The 26,909-nt window shown below is 38.7% G+C and overlaps 2 protein-coding genes and 1 long non-coding RNA gene across 12 annotated transcripts in view; 2 read left to right on the top strand and 1 right to left on the bottom strand.

Annotated features, from left to right (window-relative positions):
* The window catches only part of LOC111869237 (bifunctional 3'-phosphoadenosine 5'-phosphosulfate synthase), a 38,286-nt gene extending 21,892 nt beyond the window's left edge, over positions 1–16,394 (top strand). For both annotated transcript variants that reach the window (XM_023860607.2, XM_023860606.2), the window contains exons 3-11: positions 535–770; positions 4,450–4,588; positions 5,373–5,491; positions 5,936–6,139; positions 7,046–7,279; positions 7,726–7,923; positions 8,875–9,084; positions 12,888–13,164; positions 14,482–16,394. In XM_023860607.2, the coding sequence (XP_023716375.1) occupies positions 535–770; positions 4,450–4,588; positions 5,373–5,491; positions 5,936–6,139; positions 7,046–7,279; positions 7,726–7,923; positions 8,875–9,084; positions 12,888–13,164; positions 14,482–14,579 (1,715 nt within the window). In that variant the 3' untranslated portion in view covers positions 14,580–16,394. The remainder of the gene's footprint in view (positions 1–534; positions 771–4,449; positions 4,589–5,372; positions 5,492–5,935; positions 6,140–7,045; positions 7,280–7,725; positions 7,924–8,874; positions 9,085–12,887; positions 13,165–14,481) is intronic.
* On the bottom strand, positions 16,118–19,036 carry LOC111869240. The gene is made up of 2 exons (XR_002843635.2): positions 18,948–19,036; positions 16,118–18,166 (listed from the first exon to the last, which is right to left on the bottom strand). It is a non-coding gene; the product is annotated as an uncharacterized LOC111869240 (long non-coding RNA).
* Positions 19,037–19,043: 7 nt separating this feature from the next.
* Positions 19,044–26,909, top strand: part of LOC111869239 (N-acetyltransferase 9-like protein) — a 27,948-nt gene continuing 20,082 nt past the window's right edge. For 4 of the 9 annotated variants that reach the window (XR_004513528.1, XM_033753348.1, XM_033753349.1 and 1 more), the window contains exons 1-3: positions 19,336–19,654; positions 22,115–22,224; positions 25,491–25,547. Coding sequence is in view for 7 of the 9 variants with exons in the window: in XM_033753348.1 (XP_033609239.1) it covers positions 19,578–19,654; positions 22,115–22,224; positions 25,491–25,547 (244 nt within the window). In the remaining 2 variants the exon portion in view is untranslated. The other 5 variants (XM_033753352.1, XM_033753353.1, XM_033753351.1 and 2 more) reach the window with 5 other exon arrangements.

Consider the following 26,909-nt stretch of genomic DNA (forward strand, 5'->3'; position numbering starts at 1 on the left):
ATGAGTTCCCAGCAATGATATCCTGGCATTTGTCTTGAGGTACTGAGAAAAACCACAAAAAAGCTCAGGATATCTGATGTAGCTGATCTCCAGGTCAAGATTTGAACCTGAGACCTACTGAGTCAGTATTGTTAAACCGCAAAGTTTACATTTGATAGGTATGAATTCATTAGTGCCATTGACGTCAGAACCTCGGTGATAGAGTAATTGGCCCTGAAACGTGAAGGTCACTTGATGCAGTTGTTAGGAATGGGTTCCTTCACCATCTTGCCCTATATTATTTTTTAAATTGAAGGTGTGTATGTGTCTGAGTTAAGCTCACCAAAGTTTTCCTGGCATCTAGAACTATGAGGCAAAATCCATGTGTGGTTTTGAAAGCATGAGTGTTGAGTGAATGCTTGTCTCTGTGTGTCTGGTATTAACTAAGTCTAGTATATAGGAAGGCATGTGACTCTATAGGAGTTTCATCCTCTTCACATTTCTTACTTGCTTTAGAATGTTTTTGTGTTTATTTAAAAGATTTTCTTTGTACAGGTTTGTCAGGAGCTGGGAAAACATCAATAGCTTTTGAGTTGGAAGCTTTTTTGGTTTCACGTGGTATCCCGGCTTATGGACTTGATGGAGACAATATCAGAACAGGCCTCAACAAAAATTTGGGCTTCTCAAAGGAAGATCGAGAAGAGAATATCAGACGTGTGGCAGAGGTTGCCAAACTCTTTGCAGATAGTGGTGTTGTCTCTCTCTGCAGCTTTGTTTCCCCATTTTCTGAGGTAACACAATTTGAAATGTATGTAAATGGTTCTCACAAGAGATGCGTTTTGGATGGTAATCATCCAGTATTTGCATATTTGAGTTGCTGTGATTTATCAGCAAGTTCTTTATAACCTAATAAAAGTGACAATGTGCAGTTACACTTCTTGGTGGCAATGAATTGAAAGTGTATTTTTTATAATCAGTTATCAGGCTCAAATGAAAAATTATGATTCATATTTTGATGAGGATAAATGGTCTTTGACATTTGCAATTTTACAATGGCTGCAATGTAATTATGTGCTAACTGATATTATAAAGGTGATTTGTCTCTTTGCTTAATTAAGCACCATGCTTTGAAGATGTAAAAGAGGGTGAAACTGTAGTTCCATGTATTCCTAATATAGGCACTCTGGATAAAGGTGAGTGTCATCTTTATACCCTGCTCACTTTACCTCCAGAAAAAAAAGAATGTCTGTTACCCACTGGACACACCCTCTTTGAGGATAAGGTACACAGTACTCCAGCTGAACAGAAATACCCATACTCCATAATTATATAATCAAAAGACACAGTAGGGAATGGTTTGCATGGGCTGTTGCACAAGGATAGTAAATGATAATGAGCCTTGTTTCGTGAAGGACAGCTTGTTTAGGTTTTGTGTGTGCGTGGCTCCACTGATAATGTCTGAACTGTATTTATGAAGCCACGGAGAACTGTCGGCATAGCGCTGTGAACTGGGTCACAGCCAGTGGTATTGAACCGGTGTTTATAAAGATAGATGTTTCGTCATACTTTGAAATTACTATTACTTAATCTGTTCATGATAAGTAACAGATACACATTATGTATTATATAAATGAAGATGATATTGTCAGATATTAGGGGTGTGACTGTTACATTGGGGTTGGATTGGAGAATGGACTTACTGACAATACTTAAGAAGTAAAGAACCATGAAATAAAAATGGCCAGTCACTTTTTCTTAGAACCATTGGTACATTATTGTGTAGGCCTGCCTGTGACTTTGCAAGTACTGTTTTCAGAGGTACTCAGTGAGAGGGGGCCATTTGGGTGCTTGAATTTAAATTTTAAATCCGCATGCCTCTCAGAGGTCTTTAGTCCTCTTCTGCTTCACTATTTGTTGCCACAAGTAGCACAGTCAGTCTTCTGATTTTATCCATGAAGTATTACATAGATTTTTTCTCCCCCCAGAATTTGAATTATATATTCAGATGTACACATCTTTGCCTTAATTACAACAAACCTGTGGTGTTTACTGCTTCCTGGCGCTATATCAGAAGTGTCAGTTGATTATAGTAATGTTATTCCTTTTGCTCTGTTTTCTCATAATCTTTTTTTACATTACATTACATTGCATTGCATTCCATGGATCCAAAGTTAGTCAGAATGACTGTAGGATGTGGAATATGTCACATAAATACAAAACATATTCTTGAGGACTCAATCTGAAGTGAGGACATATACAAGCATGGAGTGCTAAGTAAGAATTAGGAACATAGTACAATGATTGAGAGGGGGCTGGAAGACTTGTTTGCATCCCATTCGCTTTTGGATAGTCATATGTCCATGCTGTAAATGCACTTGGGTATGATAATTTTTTCGTGATCAGATTGACCATACTTTGACAAAAAGGAGGCCGCATTCAAGTGTACTTGATGTAAGATCGTACAGGGCAGCAGAGTGTGATACTGACCACTAACTATCTGGTGATGCCAAAAGTTCAGGAGAGACTGGCAGTGAGTAAACAAAGAAAGCCCAGATTTCATATGGAGAGGTTTAGCCTCAAGAAATTAAACAAGACCGAGGGTAAAGTACAGTATCAGGTTGAAATCTCAAGTAGGTTCACAGCTTTGGAAAACTTAGACACTGAAGTGGATATTAATAGAGCTTGGGAAACTCTTAGAGTGAATATTAAATTTTCAGCCAGAGAGATTCTAAGTTACCATGAACTGAAGAAGCAAAGGCCATGGTTTGACGAATGATGATCAAAAAGTGTTAGATCAAAGGAGAGAAGCCAAACTGCAGTGGTTACAGGGTCCAAGCCAAATAAATGGGGATAACTTGAACAGTGTAAGATATAAGATTCCCTCAACATTTTGAATAGGTGAAAGAACTATTTCTCTGTTATTGAATGTACACAGAGTCAGTGATATGAGTCAGAAATACATACAGCTGAGTAATCAGTGCCTGATCCTAGTCCTTCTGAGGCTGAAATTGCTCCTGCAAAGTGGAGAAGATAGAAATCATCAGGTAGTTATCAAATTCTGGCAGAATGATTCAAGCAGGAGGTGAAACATTACATACAGTCTGAGACTCATAAACTCAATAATTCTGTTGTAGTAAGGATCAGTGGAAGGAGTCGATTGTTGTAACAATTTACAAGAAGGGCAATGAAACTGATTGTAGTAATTACCAAGGAATATCACTATTATCAACTTCATCCAACATCTTATCTGATATTTTTTCTCAAGGTTAAGTCCATACATAGACTAAATGATGGAGATCATCAGTGTGGGTTTTGACATGTCAGATAAACTACAGGTCACATTTTTTGCATTCATCGTATACTGGAGAAGATGTGGGAGTACTTGAGACAGTAGAGCAGCTGTTCTTAGACTCCGAGGGAACCTATGATTCAGTTAGGAAGGAAAAGTATTGTACAGTATTCTCATAAATTCTGGGGTACCCATGAAACTAGTTAGGCTGATTAAAATGTATTTAAATGAAACATATAGTAAAGTTCATATAGGTAAACATTTGTCTGATAATTTAACTATGCAGAATGGTTGAAAACACTCCACTGCTTTTCAGCTTTGCTTTAGAATATGCCATTAGGCTGAAATGAAATGGGACTCATCAGCTGTTCGCTGGTCTATGCTGGGAGGTAACATAAATATAAAGAAAAAAACAGAAACTTTAATTGATGCTAGTAATGAGATTGGTCTAGAAGTAAATGCAGAGAAGACTGTATGTAGCTGTCTCATCACCAGAATGCAAGACAAAAATCATGACATAAAGATAGGTAATAGATGTTTGGAAAATGTGGCACAGTTCAGATATTTGCGAACGACAGTGACAAATCAAAATTTGAATCAGGAGGAAATTACGAGGAGATTGAATTCGGGTAATGCTTGCTACCATTCAGTCTAGAACCTTCTGGCTTCTTGACTGCTGACACAAGAATGGGGAAAACTGCATAATGAGAAGCTTCATAACTTACACTCTTTGCTAAGTATAATTAGAATGATCAATGAAGTCAATGAGGATGGGATGGGCAAGGCATATAGTACAAATGGGGTGAAGAGGAATGCATATAGGATGTTGGTGGGAAAGCCCAAAGGAATGAGACCACTAGGAAGACCAAGATGTAGGTGGGTGGATAATAGTAACATGGATCTTAGAGAGGTAGGATGGGGTGGTACAGTCTGGATTGGTGTGGCTCAGGAAAGAGACTAGTCATGGGCTTTCTTGTACACGGTAATGAATCTTTGGGTTTTGTAATATGCTGGGAAATTTCCGAATAGCAGCACAACTAGTGGCCTCCCAAGTGGGCTCAGCTCATTTTAAGGTTCATCAGAAGATTAATGTTCCCAACCTACATTCATGACACCTATAGAAATCCCTTTGGACAGTCAGATAATCCCATCATGAACACATGTTGTGAATTTGTTAACAGGACAGGGAAATGGCAAGAAAAATTCACAAAGACAGTGACCTTCCATTCTTTGAGGTTTTTGTGGATACACCACTGAATGTTTGCGAACAACGAGATGTGAAAGGCCTGTATAAGAAGGCAAGGCAAGGCAGCATTAAAGGTACGCTCACATTTTTGTGATGAGCATGTTTGTGAATATATAGAGATGNCGTGCCAAAGGATGAGGAGGAGTAGAAGATAATCAATAAGCAGAGTAAATTTGATAATAGAAAAGAAATGGAACATGTTAGAGGGTAATGGTCCAAGCAGGAAATGAACGCAGAAAATATCACCAGTGATACAGATACGTATGTCACATCATCAACAAAATAAATACTGTTTTCTAACATGCTTATTGATTCCATTCTGTCTTAACTACCTTACATCATGATTATTGAAAGACATCTTTGTGAACTCTTTCAAATTGTGATCTTGTGTGTCATATCACCATATAGTCTGGTAGGTGAGTATCAGCATTTTGGATGAGCATAATTTAGGAGAGAAATGCACTTTTAAGTGGCCTGTAGACCTCTCCAGTCTGAGTGGATGTGGATGCTGTTTGTCCTTCATCTTTCCTTGTTAATTTTGAGGACAGAATATAATTCATTCATTCTATTATGTGTATCATCACTGAGATATATATTTGGTATCATGTCCTGATGACAGTTCAGTGACTGGAACTGTCATCAGTTTTTTTCACAGTCTAAAAATTACTTTTGAGTTTAAAAAAGTTGCATGTTAGCAGTTATACTAATGAACCAGATCCTTTGTTCTTCTTTATTAATGCATATTGGTTTTCCAGATATAATGCTACTTGAAAATTTGCAGCACAGTTGCCTTAATGATTCTAGAAACAACAAATATGGTTGTAAAGACAGAATATTAAACAATTATATGTTATGCAGGTTTCACTGGTGTTGATCAAGTTTATGAGAAGCCAGAGGCACCAGATCTTGTCGTGAAAACTGTTGAGAGCACAGTTGAAGAGAGCATGCTGCAGGTGGTTGAGATGCTGGAAGAACAGGTGAGTGGTGAACACTGATGTCTTGTTGCTCCTTCAATACATGAGTATAGGTTTAAAGTATAACCGGTCCAGAAATGGGTACAGGATTCTTGTGATGCTGTTGGCCCCATTTTGAATGGTGTTGTATAGCAGTTGTGATCACGCTGAGGGAAGATGAATGCAGTACTTTGAAGGTTCTCTTGCAGCGGATAAGACTTATATAACTATTTGCTGTTGGCTGATGGCAGTGCAGAATGTGGTGAAGGGGAACAAGATGCAGGACAGTGCCAGCACAGATTGTAGGCATGTTCAAAATTATATACGTAGGAAATGCACACAATAGATCACTAAAGGTTATGGTGCAAGGACCAGCAGTTGGGCTCACCGCTTGTGTGTGTCTATCAGTCACTTGGGTAAGGAGATATTGAAGCATTGTGAGTGATAATAAGTTAATGCATTTTACAGGGAATTATTCCTACAACTTTACGTTCTTCTGATATTGTAGAAGAACTTTTTGTGCCAGAGAATCGTGTGAAGGCAGCTAAAGAAGAGGCGCAACATTTGCCATCACTGGAGATCACAACAGTTGATTTGCAGTGGGTGCAAGTGCTTGCTGAAGGCTGGGCCACTCCTCTGAAAGGGTTCATGAGAGAAGATCAGTTCTTGCAGGTACTGCTTGTTTTGTTCTCCCAAGTCTGAATTTACAGCAGACAGAGCATGCCACTTTATGTTCAATGTAGGGGACTGTGGGGTTTATATCCTCATATGGCAAGGTTTATACTGAACTTCAGTCTGATTAAATGAATCCAGTCCACATCCTCACATTCTGTTAATTGACATTCATTTTAATATTATTCTCCTTTATTATCCTTTCTCTACTTTCCCAAGTAGTATCTTCCATTCAGGTTTGCAACAAAAATTTTGTGTGAATTTTCCATGTCCCATGTGTTTTGATTGTCTTCAGTTTGATCACCTTAATAATAATTGATGAAGAGCTGACTCTGTGAAGCTCACCTTTGTGCAAATTTCTCCAGACTCCAGTTACTTCCTCTGAAGTCCAGCAAGAGCTGCACCACAGTCTGTGTGTAAGAAGTCCAGCTATAACTCATGACAGAAATTATGTTTATATTTTAATTATAACTGACACTTTCTGAGATCGCAACATTGTACAACTGGAACAAGTAAAAAACCATAACTTGCATGACATATAACTGATTAATATTTCTTTTTTTAGAATCAAGAAGGTAAACTGTATGGGCAATTTTCAGGTAGCATGAAGATTACAATTTCGAATGTGGAAAATAAACTTGCATATGAAATGCCCACAGATGAATAAATATCTTTTTTCACTCTTCAGGTGTATACAGCTGTTAGCTGGGCTTACCAAGGACTATTTTAGTGAGGAATGTTTATGAATGTAAAGATAAGGACTGAGTTATTTCATGTTGGTTATGACATTTCTAAAAGTAAGATAATTTATAACTGTATTTCTATTAACATTCTTTCACATTAATTAACACGTTTTGACTACTTATCCCATCAGAAGTATAACCACAGGTTGTAATTAATTCATAGACTCAGCACTTCAGCTGTCTTCTGGAAGGATCTGGTGTAAATCAGTCTATACCAATAGTGCTTCCTGTCTCATCTGAAGACAAAGAACGATTGGTCGGGTTGTCATCATTTACTCTTTCTTATAATGGTCATTGTGTGGCAATCCTGCGTAAGCCTGAGTTTTATCCTCACCGTAAAGAAGAAAGAGTCTGTAGACAGTTTGGTACATGTCACAGAGACCATCCATATATTAAGGTAAGGTTTGCATGAAAGTAAAATTTACTTTGTCAGAATTGAGTAATTTTTGTTTTGTATTTAATTTAAATTTAATCCTGGTTAAGATTACAGTTTTCTGGAATGTGATGTGCAGTTGGTATATGGGTACTGATGTTGCATAGGAACTTGCTGCCTCCATATTGAGAACAGTAACTGTCTACCAGACTGCACAGAACACTGTAATTTTGATACTCACTGCCAAGAGAACCTCAGGCCTCATATAATTAATTACTCCTGCTTAGAGTATTGTTTTGTGGAATTGGATTTGAAGTGATTTCAGTGGAAGTTTGCCAGATATCATTTAAACAAACATGCATTTTTATGGGCACAGTTCATGTTTTCTGTTCAAATTTAAGGTTGTAAAATGGGCAAAATAATGGAAACTTTGTTAAATTTGCATTACCAGATTTGGTTATTCATTGTAGATGATCTATGAGAGTGGAGATTGGCTGGTGGGTGGTGACATTGAAGTCTTGGAGCGTATACGGTGGGGAGATGGGCTGGATGGCTACAGGCTCACTCCTAATGAGCTCAGAGCTAAATTTAAAGAAATGGGAGCTGATGCTGTGTTTGCTTTCCAGTTGAGAAACCCTGTCCACAACGGACATGCTCTCTTAATGCAGGTATGAGCAAGGAGATAGGGAGGACAAAGCATCTTTACTGTGGTTGTTGTGGTTATGCTGGGTAAGATTGGGGCACAGAAAGAGAGTGCACTGCTGTGAAATTTTTTTAGCAGGATGTGGTCTTTTCATATTTTTGGTTTTTATATAATGTTGGACGTTCACTGTTGTGAATGAATTTTGGAATTATCTGACGGTTACTGTAGGGCCCTTAACTCACTCAGATTATACCTGTTCAGGTGAGTTGGCCCTCTTCCTGACAGGAGATGCAAAGGGGCTGTCAAGTAAGTGTTTCCTTCTTTCACTGTAGCTTGTAACATTTTCTTGCTTCAGTTGTTGGGCAGTGAAGCCATTTGTTGAAGTCCTACTTCTGTGCCTTCTGATTGGGTGCAATCAGCTGATGCATGGTTATTTGTTATGATTTTACCCAGAACATCTCTCTTGATGCTGTGGTTTATCCCTAAATGTTTCATTTATACTTGTAAAATGCCCACAAGATGACTAAGATCATGGTAAATCTCGTTTCCAACTAATGTGTGACATCCTCAGTGTTGGTCACCGACCTAGTTTTGTGGCATTCCTTCATGGCACAAGTGTTGACAAGTTTTAACTTTTCATTCCAGTTGTAGCTTGAGCTGTTGCCAGCTTCTTCTTGTTTAAAGATATTTACTGGCCAATATGCAGGCTGTTTTATTGAGTGTTGGTAACAGAATATTTATTGCTGTTTGTATTGAGCTTTTTGTGAAGTGTTAGACCAGTCTGCAGTCTCACACAGGTCTCTTATTAACTAATTATATACTGGATTTTATAAAGGATTATCCACCCTGATCATCATCCTGATGTGTGCATACAGCCATCAGTGCTGATGCAGCAGCAGCAGCAGCAAATGTCTGGTTGTTTTGATTTTTATATTGTTATCTGAGCAGTCATACACATGTTCACACTTCTCTTTAGGACACTAGGCGACGTCTGTTGGAAGAGAAAGGCTTCAAGAAACCAGTCCTGCTCCTTCATCCTCTGGGAGGCTGGACCAAAGATGATGATGTGCCACTTCCTGTTCGCATTCAGCAACATCAAGCTGTTTTAGAGGAGGGAATTCTTGACCCACAGAGTACTCTTCTTGCCATATTCCCTTCACCCATGCAGTATGCTGGACCTACTGAGGTGATCTTTACATACATTTTTTTAAATTTGCTCAGTGGGGGGTGGAGTCAACTGGGTCCACTTGGCATGGTGGCCAGTGATTGGCCTATTGTAGCCTGCCCCGGGTGATTATGATGATGGAGAATTTGGTGGAATGAAGATTGGCAGGGGAAACCGAAGTACTCGGAGAAAACCCGCCCCAGCGCCACTTTGTCCACCACAAATCCCACTTGACCAGACCCAGGATCGAACCTGGGCCGCCACGGTGGGAAGCCAGCGACTAACCGCTTGAGCTATGACGCGGCCTACATACAAGACTTTACCACTTCATTTGATCTGCCATACACATTCTGAGGTGCAGATAGTTACATGTTTCTATTTTATTTGATAGCCTAACTATACATTGATGTTTCAAATGTATGACAATCTGTGCAGTGCTGTATGGGGCAGGGGACAGAGCTTTTCTGTTATGTACAGTCTGTTTGGTGTGATGTTTTCTGGTTGCAGAGACTCCCAAAGCCTGTTGATACATGACCTTTTGAATTTGGTACAGTAGGCTTCAAAATTCTCATATCACACTTCTTTTCCTTTACATCTCTCTTTTTATTTCTTGTGGGAACAAATGTAGCATTACATTCTGGAGGACTGAAGTAGTCGGTGTCAGCTTGTTTCTCCAAAGTGAAGGGTCATGGGCAAGGTAATCTCACACTGGTTTCAATCTGTTTCTGCACAGGGGCAAGTTGAAAAAGTCTCTCCAATGGTTACAGAAATCTTGAAATATTTATAATTCTCAAATAGCAGCCATTTGTTTCTTGGTTGTGCTAAGAGTTGACCTCTGCATTATCAACTGCCACACTCCCTTAGGCCAGTTATTGTTCAAGGTTTGGTACTGTAAAGATGTATGTGCAGTATTGAAAATTATAATCATATTTTTACCTAATCTTATTTAGCTACTAGATTTTAACTTTTAGCACACATTATTTGAGACATATCCCACACAAAAATTTATAAATTAAAATGTAGACAGATTGTAATAATATTGATAAATGTAAAATATGAATCCATTTTGACATTCAGTAATGACATATTCTTTAAAACCACCTTAATGATCTTTGTAGATCAGAACATCTAGTGAGACAAAAATAAAATAACCTGAATATTAAACATTCTAATTTTTGGTTTATAATCACTTGTGTTGGTGGCCTCATGGAGTACCTTTAATACACGATACACAACAGGATGCAGAAAATAAAAGCAGTGATGTTGTTGGGGTGGGGATGTGAGGTGTTTTGTTTTGCAGGTTTTTCAGCTAAATATTGCAAAAAAAAAATTCACCTGTTAGCTTCACTGAGCTCATTTATCCACCTTTCACCTTATAACAACTTGGGAATTGGTGAATGGATTTTAAGAAGTTTGATGACAGAGTTTTACCATTTGTTGACAGAATTTCTTGTTTTTGTTCTCCACATGTAACAAGACTGGAAATTACTTACTGCTATAATGTACACAGAATTGCCCGTGGCAATTTGAATTATTTAATGAGTGTAATTTTCCCATATAAAATTTCAGCAAGATCTGTTGTTGATGGCAGTAGCGCAGTGGTTAAGGTACTAGGCTACAAGCCGGAAGGTTGTAGGTTCAAATACCGGTGAGAGGTCATTGGATTTTTTTCAATTGACCTAATCTTTCTGGCCGCACTAGGCCCTGGGATTTACTTGGCCTCTAACAGAAATGAGTACCAGGAATTAATTAAAATTATTTTCCTGGGGAGTGAAGCGCGGCCGGTGTGTAAGGCTGACAACCTTACCGCCATCTTTGAGCCGATTGTCAAGGTAATGTGGGACCCTTAACGTCTCACAACCCTATGGGCCTTCGTGGCCTGTTACAGGGATAGCTTTACTTTTTTTTTTCTGTTGTTGAGTTTGTGAGATACGTGGAATACCCATTTGTGGTCACGTGCTACCGTCTTCAAGTACATCGAAGCTGCAAGGCATACAGCCATCTTTGATGTGCTTGTGGTGTGGTATCTGGAATAAAATCTGTATAGACCACAGTGTGGAATATCCATGCATTTTTGTGCAGCAGAATCTGCCCAGCACTTTTTGTTTGTGGTGGTTACCTATATAACCTGTAATATTTGATGCGGGATAATCACTTCCCTTCTTTATATGGTATTTCGTTTACATCTTTTGTCCATCCCATCATCATTCCATTCCTCCCCCCCTTCCTCCTCCAAGTTGAAATGGATTTTATCTTACCTACATTACCTTCATTCCAAACCATACCTCTTATGCAGTTCATCATGCCTTCATTCATCCACTTCTGTCTTTTCTTCTGTATTCCTTTTTAATCCCATTTATTTGCTTGTTATGTCATTCCATATCCTTACATAGGAACAACAGGACACAGTTTTTGGTTTTCCCTGTATCCTACACATGGTAGCATAGCTGGTTGAGGCAGTTTGCTACAAGCTGGAAGGTTGTGGATTCGAGTCCCAATCAGGTGGATTTTTCAGTTTACCTAATCCTTCCAGCCACACTATGACTCTGGGGTCGATTCAGCCTCTAACAGAAATGAGTACCAGGAAACTTCCTGGGGAGTAAATGGCAGCTGGTACCTAAGGCTGAGAACCTTACTGCCATTTGCGAGCTGACTGTCTAGAGAAAATGTGGGAGCCTTGATGTCTCACAACCCTGTGGTCCTTGACAGCCTGTTACAGGGTTAGCTTTACCTTAACTTCTACCTACCATTGATTCCATTGTTGTCATGATCCTGTTGTGACATTCCCAGAGCCTTTCCTGTAGAGCAAATAATTTAGGAATTAGCTGGCTTGGACTCAAATCAATGGGCGTAGCACCAATAATACTCGTATCCCTGGGGTTCTGTCTCCAAGATGATTATATTTTGTTTTTACCAATATTTTCTATGTTGTGCCATTTTATAGAAACGTTGGGACAGATGAACTTTGGTGATTTATTATATATTGTCGTGTATAAGGAGTTAGCATGATGAATAATTGTGGGTTCTAGATTTGCTAATTGCATTTATTCGATACTTACAAATCATAACTACAAGTAACTGTAACATATCAAATAAATTCTTCAACATCTGCTTACCAGTCATTACTTGGTAACACTTCAACTATTGAATACTCCTTGACGTCTGTCGAATGAATCTTGAAGAGTCGAGTCTCTCAAATTCTGGATCTTGATCTCTGCTCTCTCGAACGCTCTCTGGCTGTCTTGAATGTTCGATTAAACTGACTTCATGTTGAACGAATATAGATCACCAAGTTGGACAATTGATTTTCCTCTGTTATTCTCTGTTGCCACAAAATGTATGACACTCTCCGAGCAACATGTTGATTTGTATAAGCGTATTTATTGCTGTGGAAACATGTTTCAGCTAGCCGTTGTCTAGCAACAGATGTCTCTGCTGTGCTTTTCTGACTGCACACTTCGGCGTTCAGGTGTCATTTGAAAATATATATAGGTTATTTTCTTAGTCACTTCAACTTAAATTACACTCCAAACTGTTGCAATGTTTGCTGGTGAGGCATGATTCTGGTCTGTCTTGCATTACAGATACAAAGGTCAGAGCAGATAGCATAAACTGTTCAAAAGTTTTGCTAAATAGTGGGTTCAGAAATGGCCAAAATGAATGGGACTGTAGTTTATTGAATTACATATTTTTCAATGAAAGAATAAGGGCAGTGAAAAGGAGTAGGAAACATTTCTTGAAGTGCATACCCACTCTTAAAAATTCAAACCATTGCCTAAGGCATGAGGGACTCATATTATGATAGGTGCATTTGATTATTGTAGGTACAGTGGCATGCAAAAGCTCGCATGTCTGCTGGTGCCAACTTCTATATAGTGGGTAGAGATCCAGCAGGTTTACCACACCCTGACAAGGACTTGAAATGTGATTTGTATGATGCCACACATGGTGCTCGTGTGCTCAGCATGGCCCCGGGGCTGCATACACTGGAGATCATTCCATTTAGAGTTGCTGCTTATGACAAGACAAGAAGCAAAATGGCTTTCTTTGATCCCCAGAGGAAACAGGATTTTGAGTTCATCTCTGGAACAAAAATGAGAGGTAAGCTAAGATGTATACATAAAAATATGTGTGGAATTTGAGCTACTGTTTTATGAGCAGTATTGCCTGAAGTGCCTACAGGACTGACTGAAATGATATCCAGAACAGTAATTTTAAAATGATAAGTTGGTCTGTATTACAGTGAGTGAAATGACCTCAGAGGGGGACAAACTAATGGAGGAGATTGACTGTCGTGGAAATTCCACTGTATACAAAATCATGCCATATTGTGTGTCTATTGCACTATTTCATACCAGTCAGTCAGATTTTCAGTGTAATGGAACTGAGTTTATTTATGCAAATGACGGATGCATGTTGCAATACGGTTGTGGTCTTTGAGTTGTGAAGCATGTAATGTCTGTGATTGAATGCAATTTTGATTACATCTGGTAATGCTAGTCTATACAGTAAAGTATCTTCTGATGGCTGTGTGTGTGGTAGGGGCTGGACGACTGAGGGGTTGGAGTTTGAGTTCCGGTAGGGTCAGAATTTTCTTTTCTTCATATCATCCAGACCGGCTCTGGGGCCCATGCAGCTTACTATCCAGTGGGTACTGGGGACTCTCTCCATGGGTTAAAGTGGTAGGGGCGTGAAGCTGACCACTCACCTCCAGCTAGTGCCAAGGTCAAGAAAATGTGGATCTATACATCCACTCCCCCATATGCCTACATTGCATAGTGCTTAATTAGTTAAGGACAGGGACAACTTTTACCTTTGTTTTACCTCTGATGGTGGTGTCGTGCTAGCCAAACATGAGCATGTAATACTGGAATTATTTATTGCATTGCAGGACTACCGAAAGTTATATAGTTCTTGTTTATGATGGTAAAAAACTGTGTAGGAAAATACTGGTGTCTCTTGATGCTGTTGCTGAACTCTGCCAGTAACTTCATAAAAGCAAAACCACATGTCACACGTGCTCAGTCGCATACAGAGACTGATAGTATGGCAATCTCGTAAGGCCACGTTCTCCCTCTTTAGGGTGGAAAGTAGACTGAAGTGAAACACCAAGATAATATGCCATAGTGTGTTTTCCTGTCTTCCAAAGAATGAAATTAACATGTGACAAAGAATACTTTCCTTTTAACATTTTTACAGTGGTATATGCCTATGTACAGGGAGGTCTTAGGTATCTTTCTTGTCTGATGAATCTGGTGCTATCTGCCCAATTTTGTTGCCTCATAATTACAAGAAAATGGGACAAACTGCATGTAGAATTACAGTCTGAGACTGTTTGCTTATCATTCTTAATTTACATGTCCAGTAGGACATTTTATGTCAAACTGAGCATCTTATCTCTTGTAATGTTCTTTCTAGGCTTAGCTCGATCTGGGCAGCTGCCCCCTGATGGCTTTATGTCACCAAGAGCCTGGAAGGTTCTTTCAGGATACTACCAGTCTCTGTTCAGTACATAGGTAAATGTGTGAAAACATTCATATACTGGCAATTATGGAAGCGAAGGAAAGAAGTTTGAGGTTTTCACATTGGTGAAGATGCATATGGTGGTCTTCCAAGTTATGATGCAATGTAGTCTCCTCGTTGTGTTCTTGTTGGCCACCTTGACCCTACATTCCTCAGATTTTCCAATTCATGACTCTGTTTCTGGAATGGCCAGTCGAAGCCATGCTTGAGGCTGTTTCCTTCTCCTGTCTTGTACACACACACAAAAAAAAAAACAGTTTTGCACCTTCACTCATTTCTTGTCCAAACATGAAGGCAGTATCTTTCTCTGAAATATTGGTGTCCCTGTATCAGACAGAGTATGTTGTGTCATAACCAAAATTCCATAGTATGAAGAAATAAAGAGGAAAATGTGAATGTATTTGTTGTTATAAGAAGTACATATATGAAATTCTACGTACAGATTAAAAAATGTTTGTATATAATGAAGGGGACCTGGGATAACTCACTTGGTATAGTGATGGGCTGTGGGCTGGATGGCCAGGGTTCAATTCCTGGCAGGAGCAAGAATATTTTTCTTCCTCACATTGTCCAGGCTAGCTCTGGGGCCCACACAGCCTTGTGTTCAGTTGGTATGGGGCACTTAATAATTAATTATTAATTCAGCACAGGGACAACTTTACATTCATATGCAATGAAGGTTTTAGGCTACAGTACTGTCTGTTTGTTATAGCGATTTTTATTTTATTTGGTATACAGTGATTCTGTTTGTTCTTTCATATGTTTAGATTTTATTTCTAATTAAATGTAGCCTACAATGAATATGTATTATATACATTGTAAGTTAATTAATTCACTGTACATTGTCAAATAATTGCAGCTAAAGAAACAATGCATAAGTTAGGGAAATGATGTATAAATTACAAAAGAAATCACTTTATTACATAAATATGCTAAGTATACTTACATCATAGACAGTCTGCACTACAAAAGTGATTACATTTGGAACTGAAGCAATGTGGCAAGGTGCAGTGAAATGTGTGTTTAGTTTTGTTCATTCTGCCATTATCTTATTATGTATGTTGACATGATTTGTCACCTTTTGAATATTTTGAGCACTCACATTAAGAGACGGCAATTTTCTTGGCTGTTAGTAAAGTAACAATAATTTATATTGCACAATATGAATGCAGATGTCACATAATATTTAGACTCTCAGCATAATAAACATGCTGCTAATCACTAACCCAGTGTAAATAATGATTAAAACAGAGCACAAAATATCTGTGTTGGCAAAAGCAGTATTTTGATTCTGAGATTGCCTGAACATAGTTCAAATACTGCCATTTTGTCCATTCATTGTTATTGCTTGTATTTGTATACCAAGCAGCTTCAGGAGTTGATGCAGCAGTATTAAAAATTGATACACCAATATGAATTATTATTTACTAGGTGTGTAATTGCAAAAATTTCTGAGGTTATTTGTGTGTGTATAAGTAATTTGCCAGTGATGTCACAGACTTCATGGAATTGATGATGTCGGCTATTATCATGTGATCAACATAGCATAATATACAAGTAATACACTATTGGCCTCTACTGAGGGGTTTCACAACATACAGTACCTGTGTCATGGGCAACATCTGACAGTCAGTTATTCCTTTAATCACACTGCTAGAGCTGGTTATGGGATAATTTGTGTTATTGACATTTTGTATGTTATCTATGCATATTATGAACATGTAGGAGGTTGTACCAAAATGTGGATGGTAACTTGCCAGAGGCAGACTCTGTAGTCTCAAGCAAATCAAAGAACTGGTTTTTAGGGGGAAAAAAAAAGTTTGTATGTAATGTTAAAGATACTATGATTATAGTTTATATGTAGAGTTTTAAGTCACCTAAAAACATGTATTTCCACATTTTTAATGCACATAGGTATTTTGGGTATAGAAATAAAATTGAATAATAAATGTATTAGAGAATGGATGAATTAATAAATATTTCACATGTCATCACAGTGTATTGACAGAAAGTTTATATGAACAATATGTCCGGTAAGTACTCTTCTTCGTATTGATGCTGGAATCCATTGGAGTAACAAATTTAAGGGGGGGGGAGGGTTTGTAGTACTCCACTACAGGAGAGGTAATGGCCTGCACCCTATGCACTAAAGAGTTACACACCTAACACTTACCTAAAGCTAGTTCATAAAATGTATACATCTTGTAGGAAACTTCCATAGAGTTTGCTGGTGTAACAGGGTTGGAAAGGTGTGGTTTGTACTCAAGTCTGTACATTTATTCTGTGTATGTTCTTTGAAATTTCGCATTCTCATTGCTTCTTGCTTTTCAGAATAACTTTCTTCTTCACTAGCCCAGCACTCACTCTGTGCAAGTCTGATTATAGTATATTCAATCCTATTTGCTCCCCATGACAAAACTCCTGTTAAGAGTGTGTATACTTTGGTGACAATGCAAAACTTCTGACAGAATAGACACAAACTTTTGGGTATAATTTTTGATAGGATTGTGTCAGTATTCAAAGTTATTTTTCTCTCACATGCTAAATAATGTGAAGTGAGTGAAACTTATGCAAGGTAAATGTTGGTGTGTAAGTGGCACTAAAGTGAATGGAATTTAAGAATTTTAATGAATATGTTGTCAAGGGACCTAAAGGCATGCAATCATTAAGCCCATTAGCAAAGTTGTTATTAAGATTATAAGCCTTGAACCAAAATTAGATGGTTCAGACAAAATTTAATGTACTCTTTGAAGAGTTGTTAAGGGAAGCAATTCTATTCATGTTTCCAGACGTGGATATTCAAAGATTTCATAAGGGCATGGGTATGTATGGGTGACTACTAGATGGGGTTTGGATTGGATATTTGGTTTATTGATCGCCTACCGGTTGTACCACAAACAACCGTAAGACTACTGCTATTTCCACACTTTACAGTTCACTGTAACACACAGTAGTATCCTCGGTCTATTATAGTCTCCACTAGCTATTTCCTGCCAGTGGATTTTAATGCAGGAACTGTAACAGTCTCACTGAATTGCACACTCCAAATATCACTGCGCTACAGTTGTAGTACTTCATAGTCTCGCTTACAGAACTCCCTAACTAGCTCCCAGGCTGATGGCCATTTCACATCAACCTCCAAGTCTCCTGTCTTCATAGCCTGTCAACTGAGCACTGAACTTCCAACAATACTTATGTTGTCAGGCATACATCCATTACAACTGGCATTACCTAACAATTTCAGGTGTATACAGAGTCACCTCTTTGCGTGGGTCTATATGCCACAATATTTCTGTTGCAGATTTCTTGTTCTAGAGTAGAACTTGACCTTGTAAGTGTTGCATCATGCTGAGTGTTGTTACATCCTCCCTCTGTAAGATGTATGAGGGAAGCTGAGTGTAGATGGAGGTGAGTGGTCAGCTCTGGAGATTTGACCTCCATGAAGGTAGACTCCAGGTCCCACTGGACTGGACTGCAGATGAGCCCCTTAACATCGTCTGATGCTAACCCTCCCATTCATCCATGACTTGTCATGCCTCTCAAAGAGGCCGACAAATCCCACAATGGTGTTTGATGTCCTCTGTGCAATGTAGTTGAGATCATTTTCAATTGAATAATGATAGTTTCTATCCAGGCTCTTTCCTGGTCCTCCCACTATAATAATATGATCTTGCTTGGTAAGGTCTTTACCAAGCTTCCCTATATCAACAACCTTTGCAAGAGGAGAATTTGGTCTGAAAATGCTACATATGGAAAATTTGTTTCCCAGATTTTCTTGAAGCATGGGGCCAATTTCCCTGCCATGACTATTTCCCAGTAATAAGATCTTTCTTTTATGTTTATTTTTCTCTGTCCACATTGTGATAGATTTTAGTTCTCTGCCTTTATGCTTCAACAAAACTGGGGTTTGCTGACCCAATTCTATTGCATCTGTTTCTAGTACACTGAATTCATTGTTCAGCTGAACCTAACTAGCATCTTTTGCAGAGAACCTATGGAACCTGGACTTGAATTCCCCCCCCCCAGATTTCCTGAATTATCCTGCTGCATGAAGTTACTGCTGACATTCCCTCCTTTCAGCTTACAAATTTCCTCTATAGCTGCCTTTAATTTTTTTTCCAGGTGTCTCATTCTCTCCTGCTGCTTCACATATTTCTGGTACTTACATGGGATACAATACCATGTGACAGTGAATCAAATTTATGCTGTGGTGATGGTGGACTGCTTTGGCAGATTCAAGCACTACCCAATCCCTGAATTACTTAAGTAACATACATTACATCCCCATATTTAGCAACTATTGATATTTAACGGTAAGATTTGATTGAAATTCTGTAAATTACGGTAATTTCAGTGCGTACATATACAGACTAATTCGTTAAATCCCTCTGGAAATTCCAAACTCGGAGTGCAGAACTACCAACATCTCCCTGGTCATCTGTTTCAAACGGTATAACCTGTATAACCTCAAACACGCCATTTTGGGACTACAACGTATCTAGCGGTTCAAATTACTCAATAATTCTACGTTTTCCCACTGGAGGTCAGTAAAATCGATAAAATAATTGTGGCCTATTTTTGCTTCTAAACTTTGCGACATTTCATTCTTATTATATTCAGAAAAAAATTCCTACTTTTAGAATTTCTCCACGTATATATAAGATTTTGAAAGTACAAAGTGGATGGTTGAGGAATTGGTTTTAATTCCACATTCTGACACTGGAGAGCAGCGAAGGCGCTACAGTAATCGTGCAATATTTATTTTTATTTCTATGTTTTGAGCATAATTTCTTTGATCATTAAAAACTGCAGATCGCTGCAGATTGCTGCAGACGCTGAATAGGGTGCATATTGTAGACTTTTCACTGACGACAACTTTTTGGGTGGACGTTGGAGCTAAACGTTAATTGCATGTTGCAGCGTTTTTAAGTAAACTATGATCATTGTGACCATTGTGACCATTGTGACGGCGGGAAGCATTCTGTGAAAACATGAGAAAAAACAGTAATACAAGAATTGTTGGGAAACATGTAATATTGGTGCCTTACAAGACAGAACATGTTCCGAAGTACATATTTGAATTGTCAAAAACATCATTGAGGGTACGTCATAGCTAGTCATAGATACTGTAGGCAAACTTAAGGAAGACATGTCATATATATACTTGTATACACAGCGATATCACCGGTATGGCGATTTTGGTTCCTATTTTATACAATTTCTTTATTAAAACCGTCACAACATAACGGTATTAAGGTCAGTGCCAAGTTTGGCTCTGCTACATGTTTCGTCTATTAAAAGCCATCATCAGGCAAATACATGGCTAACATATACACACCGCTGAACTGCAGTACAAGTAAAATTGGGTACAATAATTATATTATATTAAAATACTTGGCGTAAAAGTACAATAAATTAGATTATATAAAACGAAAGTTATAGTATAAAACAAGAATAAAATCGAGTGATGCTTTACATCGTCGAGTTAGTTGTCGGTTTTTGTGATTTTATTGTGTTCCCACGGACAAATTGGAGTATTATATATTTTGTGTATATACAATAAACTGTTTTTAAGGCTCGTGATGTAGATGTAGTAATGTTAATGTTAATTATTTAGTCGGTGCCTCATCTCACGAAGTATTGTCTCTTCTGTAGGGAATGTAAACAAAGACTTACAATAGCCGAAACATGTAGCAGAGCCAAACTTGGCACTGACCTTACTATAGTTGTGTTGTGACGATTTTAATAAATAAATTGTATATTATAACACAACAGGATGCATGAAATTAAAAAAAAATCCTATTTTATGTTGAAAAATAGAAACTAGTAACTTTGTAATTGTGACATGATGTTCAGTATGTGATGCACCCTCAAAGATATTTTAGACATGGTTTAATTGTGTTTTATGTAGAGACATTTCATGGTTTTTATTACATGTGAAAGAAAATTTGCACTGCTCTAACATTCCCTGTGAACATGCTCAGTTGTGCCTCATCTGCATATTGCTGTGATTCTGCATGGCTGCAGATGGTGCTTGCACTGATATGCATTGAGGTTGTGAGAAAGTGTTGAGAGTTTGTCCAGTTATTAAAAAATGCTCTGCTTAGGTTCATATTTTCTATTCCTGGCAGGGGCAAGACATTTTTCTCTTCTTCACAATGTCTAGCTTGGCTCTGGGGTCCACCCAGCCTGCTCTCCAATGGGTACCAGGGCCTCTGTCCCCTGCGGTAGAGTGGCAGGGTCAACAGTGTCTAGCTTGGCTCTGGGGCCCACTCAGCCTGCTCTCCGATGGGTACCAGGACCTTTGTCCCAGGGGGTAAAGTGGGAGGGTCGTGAAGTAAACCACTTACCTCGATCTAGTGCTGAGGTCAATAATGGTGGAGCTATACCTCCACTCCTCCATATGTCCTCATGGCATAGTGATAAATTACTTAATTAAGTGCAGGGAAAATTTTACCTTTCCCGTACCTTTGTGTCATATTTTACAAGTTACTGCATCTTGAAACAAGGAAGTTCTTTTTTGATGACTGCACTTTAACAGACAATAAGCATTATTGTTAAGAGAAATGATATGGCATTTGACTTTAACGTTTGAAGTGCATGTGTCAGTACACTGAAAGGTACAGTCACCATGGCCAAAGTACACATATTCCTGCATTTAAACATCACAAGTACAAATGTGTGCATGCCGCTAGTAGAAGTTATTTTTTAATATAGTAAAATTTAATGTATTGTGACATGTTGACCCCTACCTCCCCAGCTGCACGTAGCTGTAACATAGCGCTTGCGTAATAGGCGAGTAATCACCCCGCATCCTGGTAGCTAGGCAACGCGCAACACGCGGTGACGTCAGTGAGGGATATCGCGGTTACTAGGCAGCCGTCAACAACTCCGGACAGCGTGGCTAGCAACAAGGCACCAGGCGACAACTGTCCGATCGAGGCTACATAAGGAGCAGCGAAGGCTATTCACAGTTAGTTGAAACATAGCAGCCTGTGAGTGTGCGATAACTAAGAAGTCAGCGAGCGGAAGACTTATTTATTGTGTGCTTTCGAGACATAGTGAGTGCTGTAGTACAGTTATACTCGGAGTGTGTATTTCAGGGAGACTTGTATAGCTCCTGCGTTATTAATACTTGAAGACTCTTGAAGACAGTGTTAAGAGATTTTGTTGTAGGGTTTGTAAACTGTGGAAACCCGTAACGTTGTGATAATTAAGTGTAGCCGATAGTTGTAGATTGTTCAATAAACCAGTTAACAATCTCTACGGCGTATTCAGTAACGAAACACGTTACAGTATGTACCTCTTTTTTTTTTTTGGTAATCTTCTTGATGTACATATAGGCTGCACCCCCGTCATATAACTGACTCAAACCTTTGTATGGTACTCCTCGAAGCGCTTACAATTATTTAAAACACAAAGGAAATATCATAAGGGGAGGAATAGTTCATTATGAGAATTATGCTGGGCACCTGTACTGTACACACGTCATTTTCTTATTACATATGTTAACATGCATTTTTTTAAGGTACCATGGCTGGATGAAGTCACCCGAACTGCAACAGTTGACTGCATCTGAACCGTTGTCTCTTGAGGAAGAGTATGAAATGCAGAGCAGTTGGTTGATGGATGAAGACAGTGAGTTAATCACATAAGCGTCTTTTACGTACTAAGGCATCAGGTTAGCTGTTCAGAAGTTTTTTGGAATTCATTCCACAGTAATAGAGGACTCCTTATGTTGAAGTCATTTATGGCACAGTATCAGGACCTAAACCACAAGACAAGTTTCCTAAAAGTTTAGGAGACGCTCACTAAACACTGCTGGAGAGTTTGAGCTTTCAGTCACTATCACGGCATAATATAGCCTGGTTTGCGGAAGATCATAAGTGGGCTTTTCATGTGATTTGATAACTTCATACAGAAGATTTTCAGTAAATGTAATTAAGCAATTCCAATTTTCAGCCCATAATAAAGCCTGTTTATTTATAATTGTAAATAGACTTTTCTATGTATCCTATAAGCTATCACAAGTTCTACTGAAATTAATTTGGGGAGCCTTTCACTGAAAGTTGTAATGTGCTTCTGATTCTCCTGTGTATTAATAAACACTGGTTTACTTATAGTCATAAATGGACTGCTGACATATCCTGTAAACCCTTACACAGATTTTGTTTCATCTGAGATGGGAGATTTTGACTAATGTGCATTTTATTATGCTTATTCTTAAGTAAGCTTAATTTACTGTGAAGAACATTGTTGGTAATATTGTCATGATTAAGGGCTGTACGTGACTTGTAGATGGGGTTTTAGATTGGATGATTGGATTGTCACCATATTCACACAATTCGGGACTGCAGGCAGTACAGTGCTGTCACTGAGCTACACAGTTTACAGTTCACCATTACACACGCACTAGGGTTCTCAGTCTTCACCAGCTGTATCCTGACAACGGATTTCATAACAGTCTCACAGTCATTTCAAATCACACATGAACTCTTCTCTTCACAGCCTAATTCCCTTCTTCCCTTTTCTTCTCAATCATCTTTGACTACTTAATTTCTCAGTTCTATCTCCAGCTGCTCCCAAGCTCATATCCTGGCAGGCATGTTTACGATGGTGTTGCATAGCAACAGAAGTTAGCGTACTGTTGCTTGCATATTCGTTGCTGCGGGAATGTTTTTATTGAGTCTTTGTCTATCAATGAACTTGTATTCTGACTTCACTCTCCCAGTTTCTGGGAATCATGTCACAATATTTTGTACTACATTGTACTCTTTACAGTTTTGTATATAAACTTTAAATTTTCATATAAAATGAACGATTTTGAGAATATTACATTGTTCTGGCAATACTATTTGGACTGACATATTTTTATTTCATTGTTTAGCAGAAGCAGTGCAGATAGGTTTATTTGCTTGGGTGTAGTGTATGGCATTCAGAATGAAACTCTCACAGCTTGAGATAAAGGTAGTCATTTGATATGCCATCAGTGCACATCATCTTTTACTCTTCTTATAAATGTTTCCAGTCCAGAATACTCCTTATTTATTGCTTAAACCAGTTTATGTTGAAATACTTAATTCCACTTATGATATGTTTATAATGTTTGTCTGGATCTTGACTTCAGTTTTAGTTCACTACTATTACACTTGCACACTCCCCCCCCCCCAGACTGAGTATCAGTTCACAGACCAGATACTGTGTTTGAGGTTTTCAAGATTTTTACTTAGTTCCTGTAGGTATAAGAGCTAGGATATCTCATTTGATATAATGATGGGCTACAGGATGGATGGTTGAGGAACTGGGTTCAATCCTTGGAGATTTTACTTCTCTCTCTCTCTCTTGCTCTGCAGCATCCAGATCAGCAGCCCTGGTGCCTACCAAGCTTCCTATGCAATGTATATGAGGGACTCTTTTCCTGGGGTAAAGTGACTGGGATGTGAAGCTGACAGTTTACCTCCATCTAGTGCTGGGGTCAAGAATATAAGAGCTATACTGCCACTTTCCATTCATCTTCATGGCTGGATGCTTAATTAGTTATGCACAGGGTCAACTTTACCTTTACCTGAAGGCATATGTTGTGTTTGTACCTTAACCTTATGGTATGTTTGAGCAGGCTGTGGTAGCAGTAATGCTTCAGGTGTTTTTCATTTCAAATCTCAGCTGGGGTACCAACTATCCTGACTGAAACTTGTCATGGTTTTCCTCAGTATCTTGCAGGCAAATTGCAGGGATGGTACCTTCATTAGGTCATGACTATTTTGATTGGAATCCTCTCCCATTCGCTGTGCACCAATCTTTATACAATTTGATGCCCTGCAGTGTGAAATACTCACAGCATTATGAAATAAACCAAAAACCTGTGGCATATTGCTTGATTTAGTTTCCTTGGAGCACACTGTACTTCCAATTAGTCATGCTAATTGAAGCAAAAATGCGTGAATAATGAAAAAACTGTATAATCCATGGTTTTAGTGTAATCAGGGGACCATACCATGGTGAAATACATAAATTTAGAAATGTACTCATAGTGTTCACCAGATTTCATGAAAACCCATCCAACAGTTCTTAAGTTGAAGAAAGCAGTCTTCTGGGATTTGGCACCATGTATATGTGGTGTTAACCGACGTTTTGGAGGAACGTATCGCCTCCATCTTCAGGGTAGAAGGAAAAATATAAGAAATCCACTTGTACCGGTTCTCACGGTCCCTTTGCCTGTGGATTTCTTATATTTTTCCTTCTACCCTGAAGACGGAGGCGATACGTTCCTCCGAAACGTCAGTTAACACCACATATACATGGTGCCAAATCCCAGAAGACTGCTTTCTTCATAGTCAGCACCGTGAAAACCTCAAATCTTACATAGTTCTTAAGTTGCTTCATGTCTACAAATGGATGGACAGACAGGCTTACTGAGCAAACATAATAGGTGTTCCACAGTGTTCCAGAGACTCCCTAAGAGTGGCACAGATAGGTTTCAAGCCACATAATCCATTCAAAGATAATTGGGAATAGATTTTATCTGTAAAAATTAGTTCATAGACTTCAAAGTAAATGCCACAGTTTTGTTATAAAACGTTTGCATGTGTATATTGAATCTGCTGTTCAATAATTATTTGAATCTATCTGGTGATGTTTTGTTATAAATGTAGCCAGTGCCACCCTAACATTTGAATATCTGGCTGTAGTAAAAGCATACCACAACCACTTCTTTCTATACCCTTCCCAATACATTGTTCACAGCATTCAATGCTATATGGCCTGTGTAGTTGAGAAATTGTCATAAAATGAATATGCTTTAATGAAACATTTAAAAATTGACTGTCCACCACCACTGATTGAATTACTATGATCATTTCTGTGCTCAGGTTGTCTTGTTATAGCATTGACTCGTATCATTACAGAGTGTACCTTCATCATTCTAGAAAAGTCTGCATTTGAAAACACAGGAGATGAAATTGGTAAGTTATATCTTGCCATATGTATCACAGTTTTGTTCATACTGTCACATGTATGGAGTGATTATAGATGGTGTTTGGATTGGTAATTGAATTTATTGTATACTTTTAACATACAACTCATGACTACACTTTACAAATCATTTTCACACACAGACTGGTGTTCTCAGTCCATTAGAGTCTCTGATAGCCGTTGCTTGGTAGCGGCTTCCAACGGCAGATATTCTGCTTCCTCTGGGTTCCCAAACTGACCCTGGCCTCAGCTACAAGCTGCTAACTGCAACAGCTCACAAGGACTGAAAAACAGCAGTTCTCTAACTCACTCACTCATTCACAACGAACTCCTCACTCATCCTGCTTATAACATCTCGGCACGGACCACATAGAAAAACTGCTTCTCTGTTGGCATTGCTTTTGTTGCCATGGAATTGTTGTGTTTGTGTGTGTTAGTGGTGCCCTTACCTGCCAACAGATGTTGTATAGTCGCATATTTCGCAGTCATTGTCTAGCAATGGGTCTACAAGCCACAATAATTATATTATAATTGTACAGCCTGCTTATGTCAGTACCAGTTAGAGGTTTTTTGGTTTTAAAAATCCAAAGAAAAATTTAAAATTTAATGTTAGGAATGCTCACTTAAAGAGATTTCATGCATTAACCCCTTGAGCGTGACTTTTAGCGGAGCCATTTAAATCCCTAAGCGTGTGCGACGCACCGTCTGTGGCCACTCAAAGCCGTGCTGTAAGCGTGCGCACCGCATATATTGCGTCCAAACTTTTTACTAAGAATTCTTAACGCCTACGCTCTGATGTGTGTACTTCCAGTGAATGTATATGTCAGCTAACACTGACTTCTTTCATTCCTGCTATCTGTTTGTGTGTGGTAATTTTTTACTAGCTTTGCTTGCGACAAAGCATCTGTTGTCTGCTGCTTACGAAAGAATTGTTCCAACTCACACTCCGACTTGCTTACAGAGAGATAATTTGTTAGCTAACTTTCATTGAGTGCTTGTTATCTGTGTGTGTATTTCATTTTACCGGCTTGGCTTGGCTTACTGGCGACAAAGAAGCTGTGTCTGATTTACGATGTTACGAACCTCGAGGTCGAAGTTGCCTGACGCCTGTGTCAACATTTATGAATCTGTTATTCCTTTTCTGCTTTGCGACACCCTCCTATCGGAGCCCCATGGCATTTGGTCACGTAACTTGTCTGGCGGGACAGTTTCTTGCCCCGACGCTAATAAAATAGCGCTTTCAAAAGTGGGTTCCCATAACTTCGAATGAAATTAGGATATTCCTAGGTTTCCTTATGCTGATGGGAATAATTCAGAAACCAAACCTCAGGATGTATTTTAGTAGGAAACAT

Source organism: Cryptotermes secundus, unplaced genomic scaffold, assembly GCF_002891405.2.
Source record: "Cryptotermes secundus unplaced genomic scaffold, Csec_1.0 scaffold3042, whole genome shotgun sequence".
Lineage (NCBI taxonomy): Eukaryota > Metazoa > Arthropoda > Insecta > Blattodea > Kalotermitidae > Cryptotermes > Cryptotermes secundus.